The following is a 20,393-nucleotide window of genomic DNA, read 5'->3' on the forward strand; positions in this document are numbered from 1 at the left end:
CACAGCCCTTTTGTTCTCACTGGTGTTTTTCTTATGTTTGCACTTGATCTTAGCCATGAATGAGTTGACCATTTGGTTGTTAAGGTCTTCTTCACTCAAGGTGTCCTCAGTTGTAGACCTGATGCCAATAATTCCATCTTGTATAGTGAGGATAGACACATAAAAACGGCCACCTTCCAGGAGAAAGATCAGACCATTTCGTTGGCATAGCCCTCCTGCCTAAGCCAAGTGGCAGTGGCATTTGGCTTACGGATGATTCAGAACATGAGACCAGTGACGCCTGCTGCCAGTGCCGCTGGTGGTGTGAAGCAGGGAACCATTAGAGTAACAGCACTGTGAGGGTGATGTGGGTCACAGTGCTTACCCTGTAGGCTTCTAAAATTTTCTCCACCTTTTTCAAAATCTGAAGTCTGTGTTAGGCAGACTTCTACGACGCCACCCAAAGGTCCTTGTGTCTGAGCATTCACACCCTTGTGCAATCCCCTCCCCTGGACTGTGGGCTGGGCCTAGTGACCTGTTTCTAACAACAGAATACAACAAAAGTGATAGGCTGTAATCACTGTGATTAGGTTACAAGAGACTGTGAGTCTGTCTTGGTAGTGCTCTGGCCCACTTCTCTCACTTGCTCACCCTCATCAGACAAGCTGCCGTGTTGGGAGATGCTTGCTCTCTGGAGAAGACTATGGGAACCGAGGGAGGGCTCTGGCCAACAGCTTGTGTGGAACTGAGGCTTCAGCCCAACACCCTGAGAGGAACTGAATCTTGTCAACAACAAATGGGTAAAAATTAGGAAGTTCACCTTCCCAGCTGATCCCTGAGATTACTGCAGCCTTGTGAGAGAGCTGGAGGCCCTGGCTGAGCTGGACCTGGGTTCCTGACCCATACACTGGAAGATAGTAAGTGCTGTTTTATAAACCACTCAGTTTTGGAACAATTTGTTTCACAGTAATAGCTAACTAATACAATCACAGGAGATCCCTCAACTCAGTAAAGCTTTTAGCATCCCTTTTATAGCCTCTGAAACTTCATCCCAGTCCACAACCTTGTAAGTCCAGTGCTTTTCATGTCTGACCAGACATCTGGATTGTCAAATCGTATCTAGACATTTAGTATCTAAAACCATTTTGGAATCCACTGAAATTTGAATCTTATAGTATCACTGATCAATCTTCTTGCATCAGCTAAAAGCAACATAGTTTAGGATGGGCCTCTTTCCCTGACCACTGGCAGTGACCGCTGCTCTTCTGTGCTGGAAGACGCCCATACAGGCAGAGGTGGTAAAAAGGTCAGTGACAAATAAGGAAACTTCGATGTTGTTATTCAAGGGGAAATGTCTGGCCTGGAGAAAAATATATAGATACCGGAGCTGCCGTAACATTCAACGAGCCATGGTGGGCCGCTGAAATTGTGCGTCATTTTTTTAAAAGATTTGTTTGAGAGAGAGTACGCATGCGCATAAGCTGAGGAAGGGAGAGAGCCCAATGCAGGGCATGACCCTGAGGTCATGACCTGAGCCAAAATCAAGAGCTGGATGCTCAACCAACTGAGCCTTGCTGGTGCCCTGTAGGTCATTTATTTTTGACGGGGCATAAGATGAATGTGGGGAAGTGGTAGGAAATAAGATTGAAAAAGAGGAGAAAACATGAAGGCCCTTGTATATGAAGCAAAAAACCTGAACATAACACTTGAGGCAATGAGGGGAACTGGAGGTACTTAGTGGGAAGGAGTGAGAGAAGATAATCAGTAGATGTTAACATCAAGATAAATCAGATGCTGAAATTATCTAACAAGAATTTTAAAGCAGTCATCATAAAACTGCTTCAATAAGCAATTACGAACATGCTTGAATAAATGGGGGAAAAAAAGTCCCAGCAAAGAGATAAAAAACATAAGAAGAACAGGAAAATTTTAGAACTGAAAGATACAATAAGTAAAATAAAAAACCCAATGATGGGCTCAGCAGCAGAATGAGGGTGATGAAGAAAAGAATCCGTGAACTCGAAGACAGAATACTGGAAATTACCCCATATGAACAACACGGAGGAAACAGCCTAGAGAACAAGTGAACAGAGCCTCACATACGTGTGGGAGTGTAAGAAAGGACCTGATGTTCATGTTATCCCATCAGAAACCAAGCAGCCCAGAACTACATGCCACAGCATTTTTCAGGTGCTGGAAGAGAACGGTCAACCCAGAATCCTAGAGCTGGTGAAAATATCCTTCGGGAAGGAAGGGGAAATCAAGAAAGTCTCAGATAAAGTACAACTAGGAGAATCTGTTTCTATAGACTTATCCTAAAGGAATAACTAAAGAATGTTCTTGAAACAGGAAGGAATCAATAAAGGAAATCATGGAACATCATGAAGGAAAAAAGAACGACAGAAAGAATAAAAATATAGATAAATACAATAGAATTTACTTCTCCTCTTGAGTTTTCTTAATTATATATGTTGGTTAAAGCAAAAATTGGTAACAGCAATGGAGTTCTCAATGTCTGCAGAAGAACAGTTCAGACAATTATACTGTAAATGGTGGAGGGTAAAGGGATGTGAAGGATAGCAGATTTCTGTACTTGATTTAATCTGGTAAAATGTCAAAACCAGTAGACTATGATAAGCTATGTCTGTATAATGTATCTAGGGCAACCACTACATATCTATGCAGAGATATACTAAAAATATACAGATAGATAAATCAAAATGGAATTAAAAAAAATGTTTAAGTAACACCCAGGAGGGTGGGGTTTGACACAGACAACTTACATGGATGGCAAGGGCATTATGCTCAATGGAAAAAAGTCAGTTTTAAAAGTCACACCCTGTATGACTGCATTTTCAAAATGACAAAATTATGGAGATGGAGAATAGATTACTCGTTGCCAGGGGTTAGGGATGGTGGGGGAGGGAGGCAGTGTGACTAGGAAGGGGCAGCTCAAGGAGATCTTTGTGGTGACAGAACGGCTCTGCATCTTGACCGCGTGGTTACGGACCTCAACGTAATAAAAGGTCACAGAACTATGTACACACGTCATACAATGTCCATTTTGTTTCCTACCCTCCTTCCCCGCATAGTTTATCTTCATCATGACCACCTCCATCCACTTTCATCATTCTCTTGATACCTATGTCACTCTTCTCAATTTTGCTTCCATGCTTCTAAATGCTTGTGTGATGGTTCTCATTGGATGGCTTCTTGCCACTTACTCTCAACATATCTTAAATTTTGCTTCTCCACTCCCCTAGTCCCACCTGTCTGTGTTTTGCCATCTTCCTACCTGTAACTTACAGGCAAACGTCAGTCATCCTTGACTCTTCCCCGTCCCTGGCCTCCCATGAACCAACTGCTTGATATTAGAGAATTCTTTCTTGAATTCATTTCTATTCTCACTGCCACAAACACAGTTCTGGGACCCATGAACTCTTAGATTCAAGTCTTGCTTGAGAGTTGACAAGAGCTTACTAAAGGAAGAGTAGACCTCTAAACTCTTACTACTTTTACCTAGTTTGCAAAGCAAGTATCAAAATATTCTTTGATGTAATAAAGGAAAGTGTTTAAAACTGTCTGTATCTAGGAGATGCGGAAGGGGAAATCCAGAGATCTGAATAAAAGTCAAACAAGATATTTCTCCAAAACCAGTTAAATGCATTTACTTAATTTAAAATTTCTCTTCATGTAGTCATACAAATTAAAAGCAGAGTTGTGTCTTTCTCAATAAAAGTGCAAAATACATACCTTAACTCTACGAGCAATGCTAAGGAACTGACAAGTTTTATCATAAAGTTGTTCCAGGTTTTCTCTGTCCCAGTAGAAATCGGGAGTGATCAAGAAGTCTGAACTCAAGTTTATACGGTGCCTTAAAAAAACCAAAAATTATAACTTTTTTATCTTGAATTAAAAATCACAGTCTTTATTTCTTTTTACAAAGTACTTCATGAAAACATTTGTTAATGCTGACCTTTGTAATACTTCTGAGAAATGTATAAATAAAAAGATTTACATAAGAATTTCAAAATTTGTGACCAAATTAACTCAATCTTTAGCGTTAATGTTATTTATAAGTAGTTCAAAAAAAGAAACCCCTATCATTTTGCTCTCAATTTCTGAGCTTTTTTCTGTTTTCATTAACTTTTACAATATACACACATTTTTTGATGGATAGGTAATCATATGGCTTAAAAATAAAAAAGATAGAAAAGGTAAACTGACAAATCTCACTCCTATTCTTATTCCCATCTTTCCCTTTCTCCCACCCACAACAAGTAACCACTGTTAGCTTACTCTCTATTCTTCCAGTGTTGGTGTAAACACTGGGCAAGCACACACACACACACACACACACACACACCCTTAATTTCTACCTTTTTACGTAAGAGGCCTGTGCTTACTTTTAAATGAAAATTTAAGACACAGAAGTAACACATAAATAGTTGTTCACTATAACAAAGAAAACTCCAGAGAAGAACTCAGAAAACAGTAGTCGGCCTTCTTACCCTAAAACACAATTCAAATCCTTTAGGCCCTGTGAACACTTTACTGTGTCCTTCCAGACCTCTCTATGCATACATTCATGTGTGTGTGCATACAAACACGTATGTGTGGTATGCATACACTGTGAGATAAAGATGAATATTCATTTTTGTTTGTTTACACAAACTGGATCATACCATACATGATTTGGACTTAACTTTTCACCCAATGTTGTAACTTGCCATGTATCTATTCATAGATTTACCATGTTCCTTTTAATAACACACAAGCACTTCTATGGTAAAGAGAAGACAACTTAGGATAAGAACAATAAAACTCTATAGAAACTGTTCACAAACCTACGTATATTTAGTCCTAACTTCTGAGTTTTGATATGATTACAATCGGCCGCATCAAATTCTGCTGGCATTACTAAGAGAAGAGGATAGAGACTGTCTTTACCCCATTTCTTAGAAGCTCAAGGCTTTAGATGTGCTGCAGGATGCTCCCAATGAGTGGGTTATTTGGTTGGCATCCTGAATCAGGGCCCCTGGGCTACGAGGAACACATAGGTGACAAAATCCTGGACCACTTCTCTCCAGGCCAATCTCTAAGGGGGATGTGGAACCACAACTCTCAAACTCGTTACAGCGATCCTTGGCCGCTCATGCCATGTACTTGGATGGACAAGACACTGAACGAGGCTGCCTGGTGAGAAGCATGCCAAGATTCAGGATGTTTCATCCCATAAATCCTGGGAAAATTACAAAAAAGAAATAAACTGAACACCTTTTCAGAAACTTCTTTAACATGATGCATCGATGTTCTTCTTCGGTCTTACGACACTGTTCCCTCCCATCTCTGAAAGTGGATGGCATCTTTAAAATGGATGATGCCTTACAAGTGGCAGCTGTGACTTAGCTGTCATTGCCGTTAACTTCCCTCTTGCTTTCCTTTTATGTATGCCCAAGAGGGAAGGTGATGGAATCCACAGCCAATAAGGCTAAAGGAGTTATTTCAGTGTAAGACGTTAATTCTGTGATAAGAAAGCACTGTGTCATAGCTTAACTGGCAGCACTGATCTGCTGAGGCATCTGACGGCCTGTCTCAGAGTCGGTGACACATGGTATATAATGTTTCCGTAGCACTTGCTTCTATTTAGCAATAGCATGCAATTATGTATATATATATTTTAATTCCGATGTAGTTTACAGTGTCACATTAGTTATACTAGGTGTACCATATGGCGATTCATCAATTCGATACACTGCTCAGTGCTTGTTATGATAAGTGTACTCTTAATCCCCTTCTCCTATTTCTACACGTGCCACCCCCCCATCCCCCGGCAACCATCTGCATCTGTTCTCTATAGTCAGGAGTCTGTTTTTTGGCTTGCCTCTTTTTCCTTTGTTCATTTGTTGTGTTTCTTAAATTCCACATATGAGTGAAATCATAGGGTATTTGTCTTTCTCGGACTTATTTTGCTTAGCATTATATTCTCTAGATGCAATGAGATACTTTTACTGAGAATTCCCATTACCCAAATTCTAGAACATATCTTTCTACCTACAAAGAACATCTACTGGGTTCCCTTATGTAGGTTTAATTATGATCTCCGGGCACATGCAGAATTTCTTGCAGTGCAGTCCTAGCACAGCCCAAGTGCCTCTAATGGGCAAGAGGTCCCCCTGTTTAGAATCTGTGAGATCAAAGTGGCTGCGCTTCCCATAAAGGCACCTTTCTTTTTACTATACAAGTACAGGAATGTCTTCTTCAGACTGTTAAACACATACATTAATTTTATTTACAGAGAAAATTCTACCTCAGGGCAAAGAGTTCACCCATTTTCTGCATAACTTCTTCATGAGATAGTTTCACTTTCTTCCCAGCTTTTAAAGCCTATTTGAGAGGGGAAAAAAATACACACATACATACATACGTCCATACAAACATATCTCCAACAAGTAACAGGACCATAAAGCACATTCTAGAGCAGATGTACATGACATCTCTTGGATGATGTCTCTCAGTCATTTCTCTTTGAAATTTCAACATCTTAATAGGTAGAAATTTCATATTCCCTTGTTCCATTTCTCTTCTCAATAGCGTTTTCTAGGATCTACATTCCTAATCTTTTATTGAGAAAGCTGAGCCTCTTCTCCCAAGTATAATTCCATTATTCTTTCACAGTAAAAACAAAATTACAGTAAACATGAGTTTTGGTGTATTCTGATATAACTTTATATGTATTTTTCAAGCCACTATTTGTCTCATAATTCAGCAAAATACTTTTCAATAGAGAAAACTGGTCATTATCCTCTTCCTTAGAGAGGAAAGAGCTAGTTCACTTTTTAAAAAATTCAGTTACATTAAAAATATTACACCATCAGAAGAAAGTAATTAGAATTCTAAGTTTTCAAAAGTAAAAAAACAATGTAAAAATTTTTATTTTAGATATAATGACTGTTCTGTTTTTGCTTAAATTCAGTGTAACTTTTCTAGCATTTATTACTACTTTATTGTACTCCTAAGTATATTTTTAGGGTGGGAAATTTGTATTTTTCTCAAATAGAAATCAATCCTTGAAAACAAGCATAAAAGTGGTATAATTACCTCTGGAATTGACTGAATAGACTCAACAAATTTATCCAGTGATGCCTCCCAAATAGCCAGTTTCACTGGGAAAAATGAATAACAACGGATCATTTTTCATCATCGTATTCGTGTCGATACAGGATGAATAACTAATTGCCCGGTACCTCCGCCGCCGTTTCAACAAGAGTTTAGGAAGCAAATACGCTAACAATGTGCAACTGAAACTTAAGAGTAGTTCATTATCATTATCGAGGATAGCACTGAGTGAACAAGAGGGAGCAAAGAGAAGGTATCCAAGCTCTGCCAGCAGACCAAAGTGATATTTGGTAGCATTCCCGATTTTCTGATGCTGCATCTCAGAAACCCAGACAGTGTAAGCTACACCCCGAAGGGAAGCGTGGCTCTGTTGACGGGGCAGGAACCAGGCCTTTCCCGCCTTCCCTCCTACTCCTTACTCTCCTCGGGGCTGAGCTTAAGCTCCCAAGTCCACGAAGCCTGCTGGAGTGGTGTGGACAAGGCCACATCAGCCGCAGCCGAGTGCCGGGGACGGCCACGCCATTCTCAGAGAGCTTCTGCAGTTTTACCCAGTGCGTGGATCTCTGTCCCATCGCTGTGAGGCACCGGTGTGCGCTTTTCCCCAGAGGCCTGTGCCCAGTCACACTGGGCTTTCTCTGCCTGGATTACAGACAACTCGAGAGCCACCACCACGCAGAAGAAGACAGGAAAACAAAGGGGATAACGATACTACAAAAAATATTTTTGGAGAGGGTAAGTTTTATCAATACAGTTAATAAAGAATGAAGAGCTTCAGCACAGACACTCGACTTTATTCTCTGGCGTTTCTCTTGGAAGGAGAAGAAATGTTACGACTTTGCGGAGTAATCTGTGAAAACACGCCTAAATCTTTACCGAATGCTTAAAGTTCCCCGATGAAATGAAAACTATGTAACACTTTCTCTGATAAGCAGTATTAACCTACCTGAAAGGCAAAGAGCATTCGAGAAAGCAAATTTCTCTAGAATGGCATCATCTATATCTAGCTCCGAATTTAATCTGATTTCCCCTCTGTGAAGTTTCGACTGTCCCCTGTGAAAAGGAAAAAAAAATTATCTTCTAAATCTTAAAAAGCACTTTTTCTTCAAAAAAAATTTTTTTTTCTTTTGAAGTAGTCACCTTGTACTCTCTTTCTAGAGGTCATTTTGGCAATTTGTATCTAGAGTCTTAAAAATGTTCTTACACCCTTTGATCCGAGTACTCCCACTTCTAGGAATTTATCCTAAGGAAATAATCAAAGATGCAAAGAAAGATCTGTGTAGGAAAACTGTTTTATGGTCAAATGCTTAACAGTAAAAAATCAGGAAAGAAACTAAATCTTCAATAGGAGAATGGCTTATTTATAAGAAATCCACACAGCAAAAATTAACAAGCGTGTTTTGATTTTTTGTAGAAAGGGAAAATGATCACAAAAAATTGCTAACTGATCAGATATTGAACATAAAGCTATCTATACAGTGTAATCTAAAGTCACACCGACATGGTGAGAACGGGGAGGGAGATGGGGAAGTGGTGAAACGGTGAGGTGCGCTGTGAGGACTTTGGGAGGACTGGGAGACAGGGAATGGCAGGGAACTTGGGAACATACATGTCACAAGCAAATAGGAAACACACAGGGTAAACCGTCACAGAAGATGTGAGGCAAGATATGGGCAAAGCGGTGGACAAGAAGGCCAATGGGAGGCAGCGAGGCAGAATGTGCCGACAAGCTCAGGTGGGAGGAAAAGGAAAAGACAGAGCGGAGTCGACAAGTTGCTTTAAGGAAGGAGCCCGGCCAACACCACAGAACTGCCTGAGGCAGCAAACAGCTAGAAGCCCTGGCAGGACTCACCTAACAGCCAGGGCGGTGGCAGTGGTGATGACACCAAACATGGGATCTGAGATTCAAAGAGACCCCAGTTGGGGCCTTTACTCTTCCATGGACTGTAAGGTATTGAGTGAGTGTGAGTGTGTGCGCGTGTAAGTGTGTGTGTGTGTGTCTGTGGGTACCTAGTAACAGTTTGATCTGGAAATAGAGCACAGAAGGGAAGTTCCTGGGAAGCACAACCACAAGGCTGGGTGCTTAATAAGAAAATGAATAAAATTCTATTAGCTTTTCCTCTGTTGTGCCTCTCGGGTTCACATCCTCACTTTCAAGTGCATCCACTCGGGGCCCAGGCCCTCACTCACTGGTCGGGTACCCTTAGGTAGGATGAAACATCTCTCAACCTTGTCCGAAGGCTGGTTAAGGCCATTTGTAGGGTTTTTTTGTCCAGACTAAATGAAAGGATGCCTGGGAAGCACCTAGAACAGCGCCTGGCACAGGGCGAGTAGCTCATCTTTGTTAGCTCTGATTCCATCTTGTCTTTCTACAGCTGGTGTCTCTTCCAAATTTTTCTAAAGCTCTGCTTTCATCACTTCCTTTAATATAAAGAATTCTTCTTCCGTATTCCACTAGACAAGTAACTCCCCGAGGGAAAAGGCCTTTCGATCCTGTTCGCACTGCCATCTCTCTTCATCTTTTCCCTGCTTGCTGAGACAAGAAAATCAGCCAGGATGCTGCTTGCCCACACATCTTCCCTGGGAATCCTATGTCAGGCGCCCCCACTTCCTGCAGGCACCCCCATTTATACCAGTGGTTCTCTCAGATCGCATCCTCATCCATACTCAAACTCAACACGGGAAAACTGGACTTACGAGAAACCTTTACTAGAATAACTTGATAGGTTCATTCTGATGAAGGCAGAGCATTTTGCTGATTCAGGCTGCTTAGGACACTGACCATTTCGGGGTTATACTATCCATTTCTTTTAATTTATAAGTAGCCTGACAAGTTCAAGCGATTATGTTTACCTACTAATATTTATTATATTGTTTAGGCTTTAGATTTGTACCAATAACTTTTGTCTTAAAATGAGTCTCCAGGTGCATAAGCTGTTTATCGCCTCCACTGCTTGATGTCCTTTTTGTAAACTTGATAAAATGCTTACTCTGTTTTTATGTAGTTAAGCTCTTCATTTTCCCAGTGCACCAGGGCGATTTCGTAGGGCTGGATTTCATGCTTTTCCAAGACTTGCATCACATGCTTCATCTAGAAGAGACAGAAGATAATCCAAAATCAGACAGACTCTCTCAGTACAGAACTATGGTACAGGGTTAACGCTTCTAACATTTTTCATTACATCTGATGACATTTCTTCTGCTTAGTTTTTAATTAGCAATACTCTGCCTCAGAGAAACCTCACTGGCTATGATACTGCCACTGTGCAAAGCTCTTCTGTCTATAGTTTTTAAAGAAAAGGCAAATTCTTTGTGATACTAAACTCATCAGGATAATACATTGTTTTTATATTTAGAAAACACAGATTGGCATAAAGAAGAAAAATAAAATTATCCCATTCCACAACCCAAAGAAAACCAACTAGTAACATGGTTGTAGCCTTTAAATCTTTTAAAAAATATGTAAGTTACAAAACTATAAAAATTTAAACAATATCAAGGTACAGAAAGTGAAAACCTCTCTCTGCTCTCCTGAGTTTTTTGTTTTTTTTTTGGTAAGACTTTATTTGGGAGAGAGTGCACGCATGGGAGCACACAAGTGGGGGGAGGGGCAGAGGGAGAGGGAGAAGCAGACACCCTGCTGAGCACAGATCCGCTCTCAGGACTCCAGGATCATGACCTGAGCAGACACTCAATGGACTGAGCCATGCAGGTGCCCCATAATATAATCATTTTAGAAGACAAAAGTGCTAGGATAAATATCACATAATGCAGAGCAAGTAAGTTGTGGATTATCTGTTAATTTATCTTCCAGTAGCTCAGATTATTGAGTGATAATGAACACTTCCTTTCTCAGAAAACCAAAGTTTTACACTTTTGTACTTTATATATACTTACAGTTTTGTCTTTCACATTCCAGAACACAGCAGCTCCTTCTCTGATTTAAAAGAATAAAAGAACCAACTAAGTTAATGCTGGAATATATTCTTTAGGGCTATACATAAAGCCATGCTTAGGTAACTTCTAGGATATATCCCGAAGGCAATCTTTAAAAATGTGATTTATTACTTATTTGACATTATGGTCCCTACATGGAGTTGCTAAACCAAGAGCCCTTCCTGAACTCTTGATAAAACCTGAGCTCCCCCAAATCCATGATTACTCACATGGCTTGCAGAATAAATATTATTGTAATACTATATAACTTCATGTATCTAGACCGTTTCATACCTGGTTCAATTCTGATGTACAGAATAAGGAAAATTTGGGGCCCGTCTTAGCTCTCATTAGGCAGATTTTGCTATAGGAAAAGAATAAAGGATCATGCTTTTAATGGTTGTGGAATAAAGAGACGGAGATAAATTAAAGCCAGAGATGGCTAAAAGCACCCATGGAATAATGCCACCCATCCTTACAGTGCTTGGAGCAGTGCGATGAAGCCATTAGGAGGCCTATGAATCTAGTTTTGGCTTTGAAAGAATTTGAGGTCTAAAAACTATAAATGAACTTGTTTTGATTACCTGAAGTTTGACATGCTGAGCAGTTTTTGGTGTTAAATAAAAAACAAGGGAGAGAGAGAGACAGAGAGAGAAGTTATGGCTCTGGGTTATTGCACTGGAAGAAGGAAAGGTAGAAATGAAGGAAAGGTAAAAATTCGGTGGTCCCGATCATTCTTCAAACGTTTCTTAAGCACCGTGCTTATCAGCATATGTGTGGGTCAGCACTCTGCACTGGATACAAAGATGAGTTTGGTCTAGTTCTCTTGAGGAACTCCCGATTTAGAAAAGACTGACCTCCAATTGCGGGTACAGAGTGGAGAGTGCTTGGAGAGTTACGCAGAACGTACTCTGGGATGTCTGCAGGGGGCCCGTTCCCACAGCACCAGTAGGGCTAAGCCAAAGGAGAGAACGGGAGGCGGCAATAGGGTAGAGGGAACGACCTGGGTTCAGGGAGAAGGTGTGACGGAGCCCGGCCGCATCTCGGAATAAACAGCTAGTTGTCTGCAAGGCTGCGGACGTGAGCAAGCAGTGGGCGATCAGGCCAGAGAGGCAGTGACAAGGAGTCTGGTCAAGTTCCACGGAATTTTAAACAGGAGAGTGTAGTGATCAGAAGCGCCCACTGAAAACTGCTCCTGTCAGTGACAGGCAGTCAGACAGGCAGGGGGACCAGGCAGCCAGCTGTGGCACCCCGCTGCTGTACGGCCTAGGAGGTGGATGGCATTGGTATCTAAAGCTACAGCGAGAGGAGTATTAGTTCAGAGTATCACTTGTGGGTTCATGAGAGGTCTTGGGATCATGCCCCTCTCCGTTCAGGAAGCTGTGGTGTTCGGTGTGGCACTTGGAGGCCATGGGGGCCACGGAGCCCTTGAAATGTGCCTGATCCATGCCGAGTGACGCTGGCAACGTAAACCACACAGCGAGTTTCAAAGACTCAGTGTGAAAAGAACAGTACACAAATCTCATTAATTATTGACTGACTGCATGTTGAAATGACAGCATTGTAGATATGCTGGGTTAAATAAAATACATTGCTCAAATTCATTTCAGGCAACATATATTATTATTGGTGTTCAAATTTAAATCTTTTTTTTTTAAACTTTTAAAAATGTGTCTACTAGAAAATGTATCATTACATACGAGGCTTGCGTTGTATTTCTACTGGACGGTGCTCACCTAGAGGCCCTCGGAAATCCAAATCCCTCACTCGAGTCAAAGGAGACGCTATTCTCCTTGGGCCACGTGTTGAACTCTTTTTTTTTTTTTTAAAGATTTTTATTTATTTATTTGAAGAGATAAGAGATAGCCAGCGAGAGAGGGAGCACGTGTTGAACTCTTTTTTTTTTTTTAAAGATTTTTATTTATTTATTTATTTATTTATTTATTTATTTATTTGAAGAGATAAGAGACAGCCAGCGAGAGAGGGAGCACAAGCAGGGGGAGTGAGAGAGGAAGAAGCAGGCTCACAGCGGAGAAGCCTGATGTGGGGCTCGATCCCAGAACGCCGGGATCACGCCCTGAGCCGAAGGCAGACGCTTAACCACTGCGCCACTCAGGCGGCCCCACATGTTGAACTCTTGATAATCTCCAAAGTTATGTCAAAGGGAGGTAAGGCTTTGAGAGGAACCAAGCTGGAGCTTCCAGCTATCCTCAACTCTAAGCACTGATATCACAAACATTTTATTGAAGTTTGGGTTCTTACAGACACTCTATGTGTTTCTGTTCTTTCATAGAACAATCCCATGACTGTGGGAAATTCCCTTAGTCTCTCTCACCCTGAATTTCCCCAGCTGCAGAATGGCAATCATAGGCCTCCTCAAGAGCTGGGAGGACAATATGAAATTATTTTAAGCGGTTACTATTATCATAACCATTCTCACTCAGCTACTAGGGAGTATTTGGTGTTGAAACCACCTTTAACTAAAAGGAGTAAGTATATGTAACTCGGGGTTCCAGTCTGAGTCTCTGGAGAGGCAAGGTGGTCTAAAACTAAAGCAAAAAAGCTACAGAAGGAGGGGAAAAAAAGGAAGAAAAGACAGCAGGGTGGTAGCATGAGTCTGGTAGGAAGCCCTGAAGATGAATGGAAACTAGGATGCTTTACATACTCTCAGGAAACACAAATCCAGATTTATAAATAAAGGCGAGCCATGGAAAAATTATTTGTTTTAAAAATTATTTGTTTTATCAGGATTTACCAGAAAATTCCTAAAACTGACAAAGTCCCCTAGATCAAGTAAGAATCAAAGGAGAATTTTAAATCCCAAGTAAATTTTGAACACATTTACTACTAAGGGAGGAGGTATGCCGTCGGGTTTAAGGACCGTGTTATCTGGACGGCAACATGCAGAAGAATGACACTGGACCACTCTCTTAAACCATACACAAAAATAAATTCAAAATGGATGAAAGACCTAAATGTGAGACAGGAAATTATCAAAATCCTAGAGGAGAACACAGGCAGCAACCTCTGTGACCCAGGCCGCTGTAGAAACTTCTTACTAGACACATCACCGGAGGCAAGGGCAACAAAAGCAAAAATGAACCACTGGGACTTTATCAAGATAAAAAGCTTCTGCACAGTGAAGGAAACAATCAACAAAACTAAAAGGCAGCCTATGGAATGGGAGAAGATATTTGCAAATGACAGATCAGATAAAGGGTCAGTATCTAAAATCTATAATGAACTTATCAAACTCAACATCCAAAAAACAAATAATCCCGTTAAGAAATGGGCAGAAGACATGAAAAGACATTTCTCCAAAGAATACACACAGATGGCTAACAGGCACGTGAAAGGATGTTCAACGTCACTCAGCATCAGAGGAATACAAATCAAAATCGTGATGAGATACCACCTCACACCTGTCAGAATGGATAAAATTAGCAACACAGAAAACAACAGATGTTGGCGAAGATGCGGAGAAAGGGGAGCCCTCTTGTTGGTGGGAATACAAAACTCTAGAAAACAGTATGAAGTTTCCTCAAAAAGCTGATAACAGAACTATGACCCAGTAATTATTTACCCAACGGACACAAAAATACAGACCCGAAGGGGCACACGCACTGCGATATACACAGCAGCAATGTCCACAATAGCCAAACTATGGAAAGAGCCCAGATGTCCATCGACAGAGGAATGGATAAAGAAGTGGTACATACTCAGCGATCAAAGAATGAAATCTTGCCATTTGCACTGATGTGGACGGAGCTAGGGTGTATTACACTAAGTGACATAAGTCAGTCAGAGAAAGACAAATACTGTATGATCTCACTCGTGTGTGAAATTTAAGAAACCAAACAGATGAACATATGGGAAAGGGGGAAAAAAAAGAGAAAGAGAGATGGAAACAAACTATAAGAGACTTTCAACAATACAGAACAAACAGAGCGTTGATGGGAGGTGGGTGGGGGGATGGGCTAGACGGGTGATGGCTATTAAGGAGAGCACTGGGTGTTATATATATATGTGAGGAATCACCAAATTCTACTCCTAAAACCAATATTACACTACATATGACTAACTAGAATTTAAATAAAAATTTGAAAAATTAAAAAAAATTACACTGTAGTAAAGGTGCAAAGTGCAGAAAGATAAAAATAAACAAAACATCTGTGGTTCTACCACTTGGAGGAAAAACAAACAAAAAACCCACAATATCTGACCACAGGCCCATTTCCCAGTAGGGTCGCTCACTTGTCTTACCTGAAGAAGAATATTGTTCCAGGATCACCTTCTTTAGCAGAGTGTTCCACTCCTATCACCAAAATATTCGCAGCATCTGTGATTTTAAATAAAGGCATAAAAGCTACCATTATAAAGTGACACAAGGTTTATGAGTCACCTTTGAACTTTTAATAAAGTCCTGATAATCATTCCTTCATACACCATTAAGTGCCCTGTAACATTCTGTCCATTTCTAGGTTTCTGAAAGTATTTAACATATGAAAATGAAAAGACTATAAGAAATTACTTCCACAAAACATTGAAACACCTGTGACACTGTTATTAATACTACTTAAAACCACTTACTGACACCCATTTTCATTCAGTAATCACTTCAGTTAATAATTATTGCAGTCTTAGTTTTAATGCAACTAAGATTCAAGAATTAAATTTTCTACAAAATTCTCTTCCTTTAAATACCATTTTGTTAATAGAATTTTAATATTCTCAAACTACTCATTTGATGAATTTTAAATTATATGAAGTGTGAGACAACAGAAATGTACGGAAAAAAATATACTGACCATTTCAAAACATATCTGAGTTCAAAGTTATTCATGAGAACCAACACTGTAGTCACCTGTAACTAAATATTTCAACCTTTTAAATATTATTACATGTATATTAATATACATATATTCATCAATAAGTAGTTGCTTTATATATTAGTAAATTGAATATATCAATTAATAAATATACTAATGTTAATTTGCAAAAAATTATATGTAATTTCTTTTTTTTTTTTTAAAGATTTTATTTATTTATTCAACAGAGATAGAGACAGCCAGCGAGAGAGGGAACACAAGCAGGGGGAGTGGGAGAGGAAGAAGCAGGCTCACAGCGGAGAAGCCTGATGTGGGGCTCGATCCCAGAACGCCGGGATCATGCCCTGAGCCGAAGGCAGACGCTTAACCGCTGTGCCACCCAGGCGCCCCTATATGTAATTTCTTAACCTAACATTAGGACGAACAAAACTTCAGAGTTCCTAGTAGAGGCTGGGGAATGGGGCATTCAGATAAAGACCAAAGCCTACACTACCTTTTTTGGGTGAGCTCTAACTTCCCTGAACGTAGCCAAGAGCAACACGAATGAAATGGAAAAGACCCAGGGCAGCGGGACTGGTACTAGAAGCTAGCCAGGGTGTAGGGCACAGGGCCACCCTTCTGACAGCCCTTAGAATCAGTCAAGAATACACCTGGAAAATTTTTTATCTTCAGGGTTCTGGACATAGCTCTGTTTTTCTCAGTCAATTATGTTTGTTTCTGCCATCAAACAGCACGAAGAGTCTGTCCTGATCACCAAGGCTGAAAGAGCACTTCTTATGGGGTCGATGACTCTTTGAAGAATTTTCTATGTAACAGGGAGGTTTTCAATCTGCTACTTTTGCTACTTTGTGCTAAATTCATGAATTTCCATCAGAGTGTTCCAAATTATTTATTTTTTAATATAAAATAGGCTATTTTCTTCAAGAATCCTTCCTGATACTATCCTAAAAATCCTGTTAAGTTTAATTCTCTTTTTAAATATTCCTTGTATTTCTCTTTCCGTTAACTTTTTTTTTATTTAAGATTTTATTTATTTATTTGAGAGAGAGAGAGAGACAGCCAGCGAGAGAGGGAACACAAGCAGGGGGAGTGGGAGAAGAAGCAGGCTCCCAGCGGAGGAGCCTGATGTGGGGCTCGATCCCAGGACTCCAGGATCACACCCTGAGCCGAAGGCAGACGCTTAGTGACTGAGCCACCCAGGCGCCCCTTTTAACTTTGTTAAAGTATTGAATTCTACTGGTAAATTTTTCTTTAAAGGCTCTCCCCCACATTTCTGTTAATTGCATGGTTCTTCTGTAACACTAAAACAACTTTTTAATGCAACAGAAATGAAGTGTCACAGTCTTTGATCATCCCAAGTCACAGTGACCCTACAAATAAAGCTTAACAAACCATAATGATTTTAATCGGAGAACGAAGTTCTCTGTAAATATATTTCCTTATCTTTGCCATTTGTATAAAGAGACTCAACATCATTTTTGTGATGCAATCCTTTTTTTTTTTTTTTTTAAGATTTGTTTTAGAGAAGGGGAGAGAGCAGTGGGGGGAGTCAGAGGGAGAGGGAGAGGGTCCCAAGCAGACACCCCACTGAGCTCGGAGGAGCCAAACTCGGGGCTCGATCTCACAAACCTGATCGTGACCTGAGCAGAAACCAAGAGCTGGATGCTTAACCAAAGGTGCCACCCAGGCACCCCTGATGTAATCTTTTAAAAAGAAAACGGAATGTAAACAAGTGCATATTTAAGACGTAGCACAGGAAAGTTATTTTCTAATACATTTTAATATACTTGGCCCCAGGTCCAAGAAGACGTACCCCTAGGCAAGCTTGTTACTTCAACATATCCACGGGAGGCCAGATCTTGAGAGAGAGTCCCGAGATGATATTCGTCTGCAGTGGCAAATGCTGTGCAGTGCATCAGGTCCTGTTTTGGCGAGATAGGCATGACGCAGGTTACCAAGGGGTTGACATGTCTGTGATGGCTATCACATTCCAGGACTCCGTTTTGCAAAGCAAGCACCCGAGAGTTTTCATTAAAGGTCTCAAAGGTTCATCCAAGGGATATGATAAGGGTGAAGAGAAAAAAGGTATAGGGAGATGGATTTCAGCCCAAACTGTGAAAGAACTTTCTCCTGCCAGCCACCAAAAAGATGTAATGGGCTATCCAGAAAGAGAGCTGCTCCCCCAGTGGTAGCGCTGCAAATGCAGATTGAGCAAAAGATACGGAGAGGATTAAGGCATCACAGGGCCGTGGGTGGAAGGATATTTAGTCTCTCCACACCTGCGTTTCCATGACTTCTTCACGGCCACATGAGTATTTGAGGCCATTTGATAATTTGTCACTTGCCTTGTACAGCAGAGATTACTTTAAATCTACTAAGGAGGTACAGCACTTTTACTCTGGTTACTATTCAACAAAAAGTTATGTTTATCTGAGGATGTGTCCGGGTTTTGTAAGTGCATGGAGTCTCATCTGTGCACACACGTGTACATCTCTGCTGCGTGTGTGTGTGTGTGTGTGTGCAGGACACAGATGGTAAGGACATGGCACAGCAGTGCTTCTGTCACACTGTGAGTCACAACCCATCACTGAGGGCCGCTACCGATTTAGTTGGCCCAAACCAGCTTTTGAAAAGAATTAATTACAATAAAATAGAAAATATTACAGTACATCATTCAGAGTGCAGGTAAATATTATTTTATGAAGGTTTTTTTTTGTCACTTCTGCATGTCTAGTACGTAAAATGTAAAATGTATTTCTCACTAGGGGATGAAGTCAATTAAGTTCAAAAGCTATTAGCAAAGACTTCATGAGTTCAGCACAGAATCGGAATAGTTTTTTAAAAAAAAACCAGAATGACAAAATACCTACTTATAGGATTGTTGTGAAGTTTAAACAAGCTGATAAATGTCCAATGCTCAGAATCATGGCTATCACAAATGATCAATATTTGTGAGATTATAGTTATTACTATTGCATGTACAGGTATATTTAAACCATCAAAATTTATGGGAGTTGAAAAGGTTTATCAAGTAATTTACATCTGAATGTTCATATGTTCATACTTTTATATTTTCAATCAGAACATGAGTGATTCTATTATGCTGCTTTGGCCCACCACTGGTTAAAAGAGATTTATGAGTCACTGAATCAAAATTTACTCCTAGGAGTTACTCATCTCAACAAGAAACTCTTTCCCTTTCTGTTACATTCCTAGTACAAAGTTTCAGAAAAGTAGTATATTAATTCCTTCCCCTCTTCCACGTTTGTTACCTAATTCCTCGCCCTGTCTCAAGAAATGGCCTAACTCTGCTTTGCCTTTTCCTTAATCCGTTATGCGGTTCTAATGTGTGGTTTAAAAAGTAGCACAGGAATAAACAAAGGACCTGAGGATACACACAAACTAAAAAACCTAAAATCAATCCAATATCCAGCCATCAGCAAAATAATTTTACCTCAATTAGAAAAAAAAATAAAAAAGGAAAGTCAGACAAGCAGAAATTGCTGGTGAATGTGAATGCAGGACACCCTCCTTTTGCACGTAGGTATCTGATAAGCTGATTCCCAGAGTCACTATCAAGTAAGAACATGCTGGTATAGGAATCACATGGATCCATACAGCCAGAGTCGAGCTAATACAGATAGTTACAGAGGAATCAATTCCGTGCTTAAGGTTTAGAACTGCTAACACTATCTGTTCTTTTTAAGGCTCCATGGAGTTAGAAAGAGCTGACAGGACATGTGATTAAGCTGGATGAAAGAGAGGAAGCCTGGTAACAGGCATCAGGTAAGGCCACAGTGGGCAGGCTCCGCTCTGCAGCAGACCCAACAAATTTATTGACGCTTGTCAAGCAAAATCACAGTATATTAGGTTGGATGTGAGAATTACTTCTGTGACTACTATGGTTGACACGCTTAGTCTGGGCCAGAAGGAGAAAGGCGGGAGGCACAAAAAAGATAAGAGATGAGGAGAGGGGTGCCCAGCAGGCTTAGTCGGTTAAGTGTCTGACTCTTTTTTTTCTTTTTTAATTTGTATGGCAGAGAGAGAGAGAGAGAGAGAGACAGCGAGAGAGGGAACACAAGCAGGGGGAGTGGGAGAGGGAGAAGCAGGATTCCCGCCGAGCAGGGAGCCCGATGTGGGGCTCGATCCCAGGACCCTGGGATCATGACCTGAGTCGAAGGTAGATGCTTAACGACTGAGCCACCCAGGCGCCCCTAAGTGTCTGACTCTTGATCTCAGCTCAGGTCTTGATCTCACGGTCGTGAGTTCAAGCCCCTTTAAAAAATTAAATTAAATTTAAAAAAAGAGTTGAGGAGATAAGGGGGTCCCAGTCCAAGAACTATCCCAGTGGAGGATCTTTCCAAACTGAAAGTGGCAGAGGCCAGCTGTCTCTAGAATCAGAATTGTAAACTGGCAGCTCAGAGAACTATCCAATTCCAAAGGCGACCCATCTAGGGTTTTTAAGATCTGAATTCATTGTCAACAACAAATTGAGATTTCACACAAAACCCAGATTTCCACCAACTTTTTACC

General features: G+C 40.6%; 1 protein-coding gene and 1 pseudogene across 3 annotated transcripts in view; both read right to left on the reverse strand.

Annotated features, from left to right (window-relative positions):
• The window catches only part of RMND1 (required for meiotic nuclear division 1 homolog), a 39,386-nt gene that overhangs the window by 10,186 nt on the left and 8,807 nt on the right, over nucleotides 1-20,393 (reverse strand). For all 3 annotated transcript variants that reach the window (XM_087865590.1, XM_087865589.1, XM_045805357.2), the window contains exons 3-10: nucleotides 17,674-17,782; nucleotides 15,295-15,370; nucleotides 10,993-11,032; nucleotides 10,086-10,186; nucleotides 8,042-8,148; nucleotides 7,081-7,145; nucleotides 6,290-6,366; nucleotides 3,733-3,853 (exon numbers count right to left, since the gene is read on the reverse strand). In XM_087865590.1, the coding sequence (XP_087721716.1) occupies nucleotides 3,733-3,853; nucleotides 6,290-6,366; nucleotides 7,081-7,145; nucleotides 8,042-8,148; nucleotides 10,086-10,186; nucleotides 10,993-11,032; nucleotides 15,295-15,370; nucleotides 17,674-17,782 (696 nt within the window). The remainder of the gene's footprint in view (nucleotides 1-3,732; nucleotides 3,854-6,289; nucleotides 6,367-7,080; nucleotides 7,146-8,041; nucleotides 8,149-10,085; nucleotides 10,187-10,992; nucleotides 11,033-15,294; nucleotides 15,371-17,673; nucleotides 17,783-20,393) is intronic.
• LOC123797517 (U4 spliceosomal RNA) lies at nucleotides 10,251-10,369 on the reverse strand (annotated as a pseudogene).

The sequence above is a fragment of the Ursus americanus genome, chromosome 11 (assembly GCF_024610735.1).
Source record: "Ursus americanus isolate L20-20 chromosome 11, mUrsAme1.1.p, whole genome shotgun sequence".
Taxonomy (NCBI): domain Eukaryota; kingdom Metazoa; phylum Chordata; class Mammalia; order Carnivora; family Ursidae; genus Ursus; species Ursus americanus.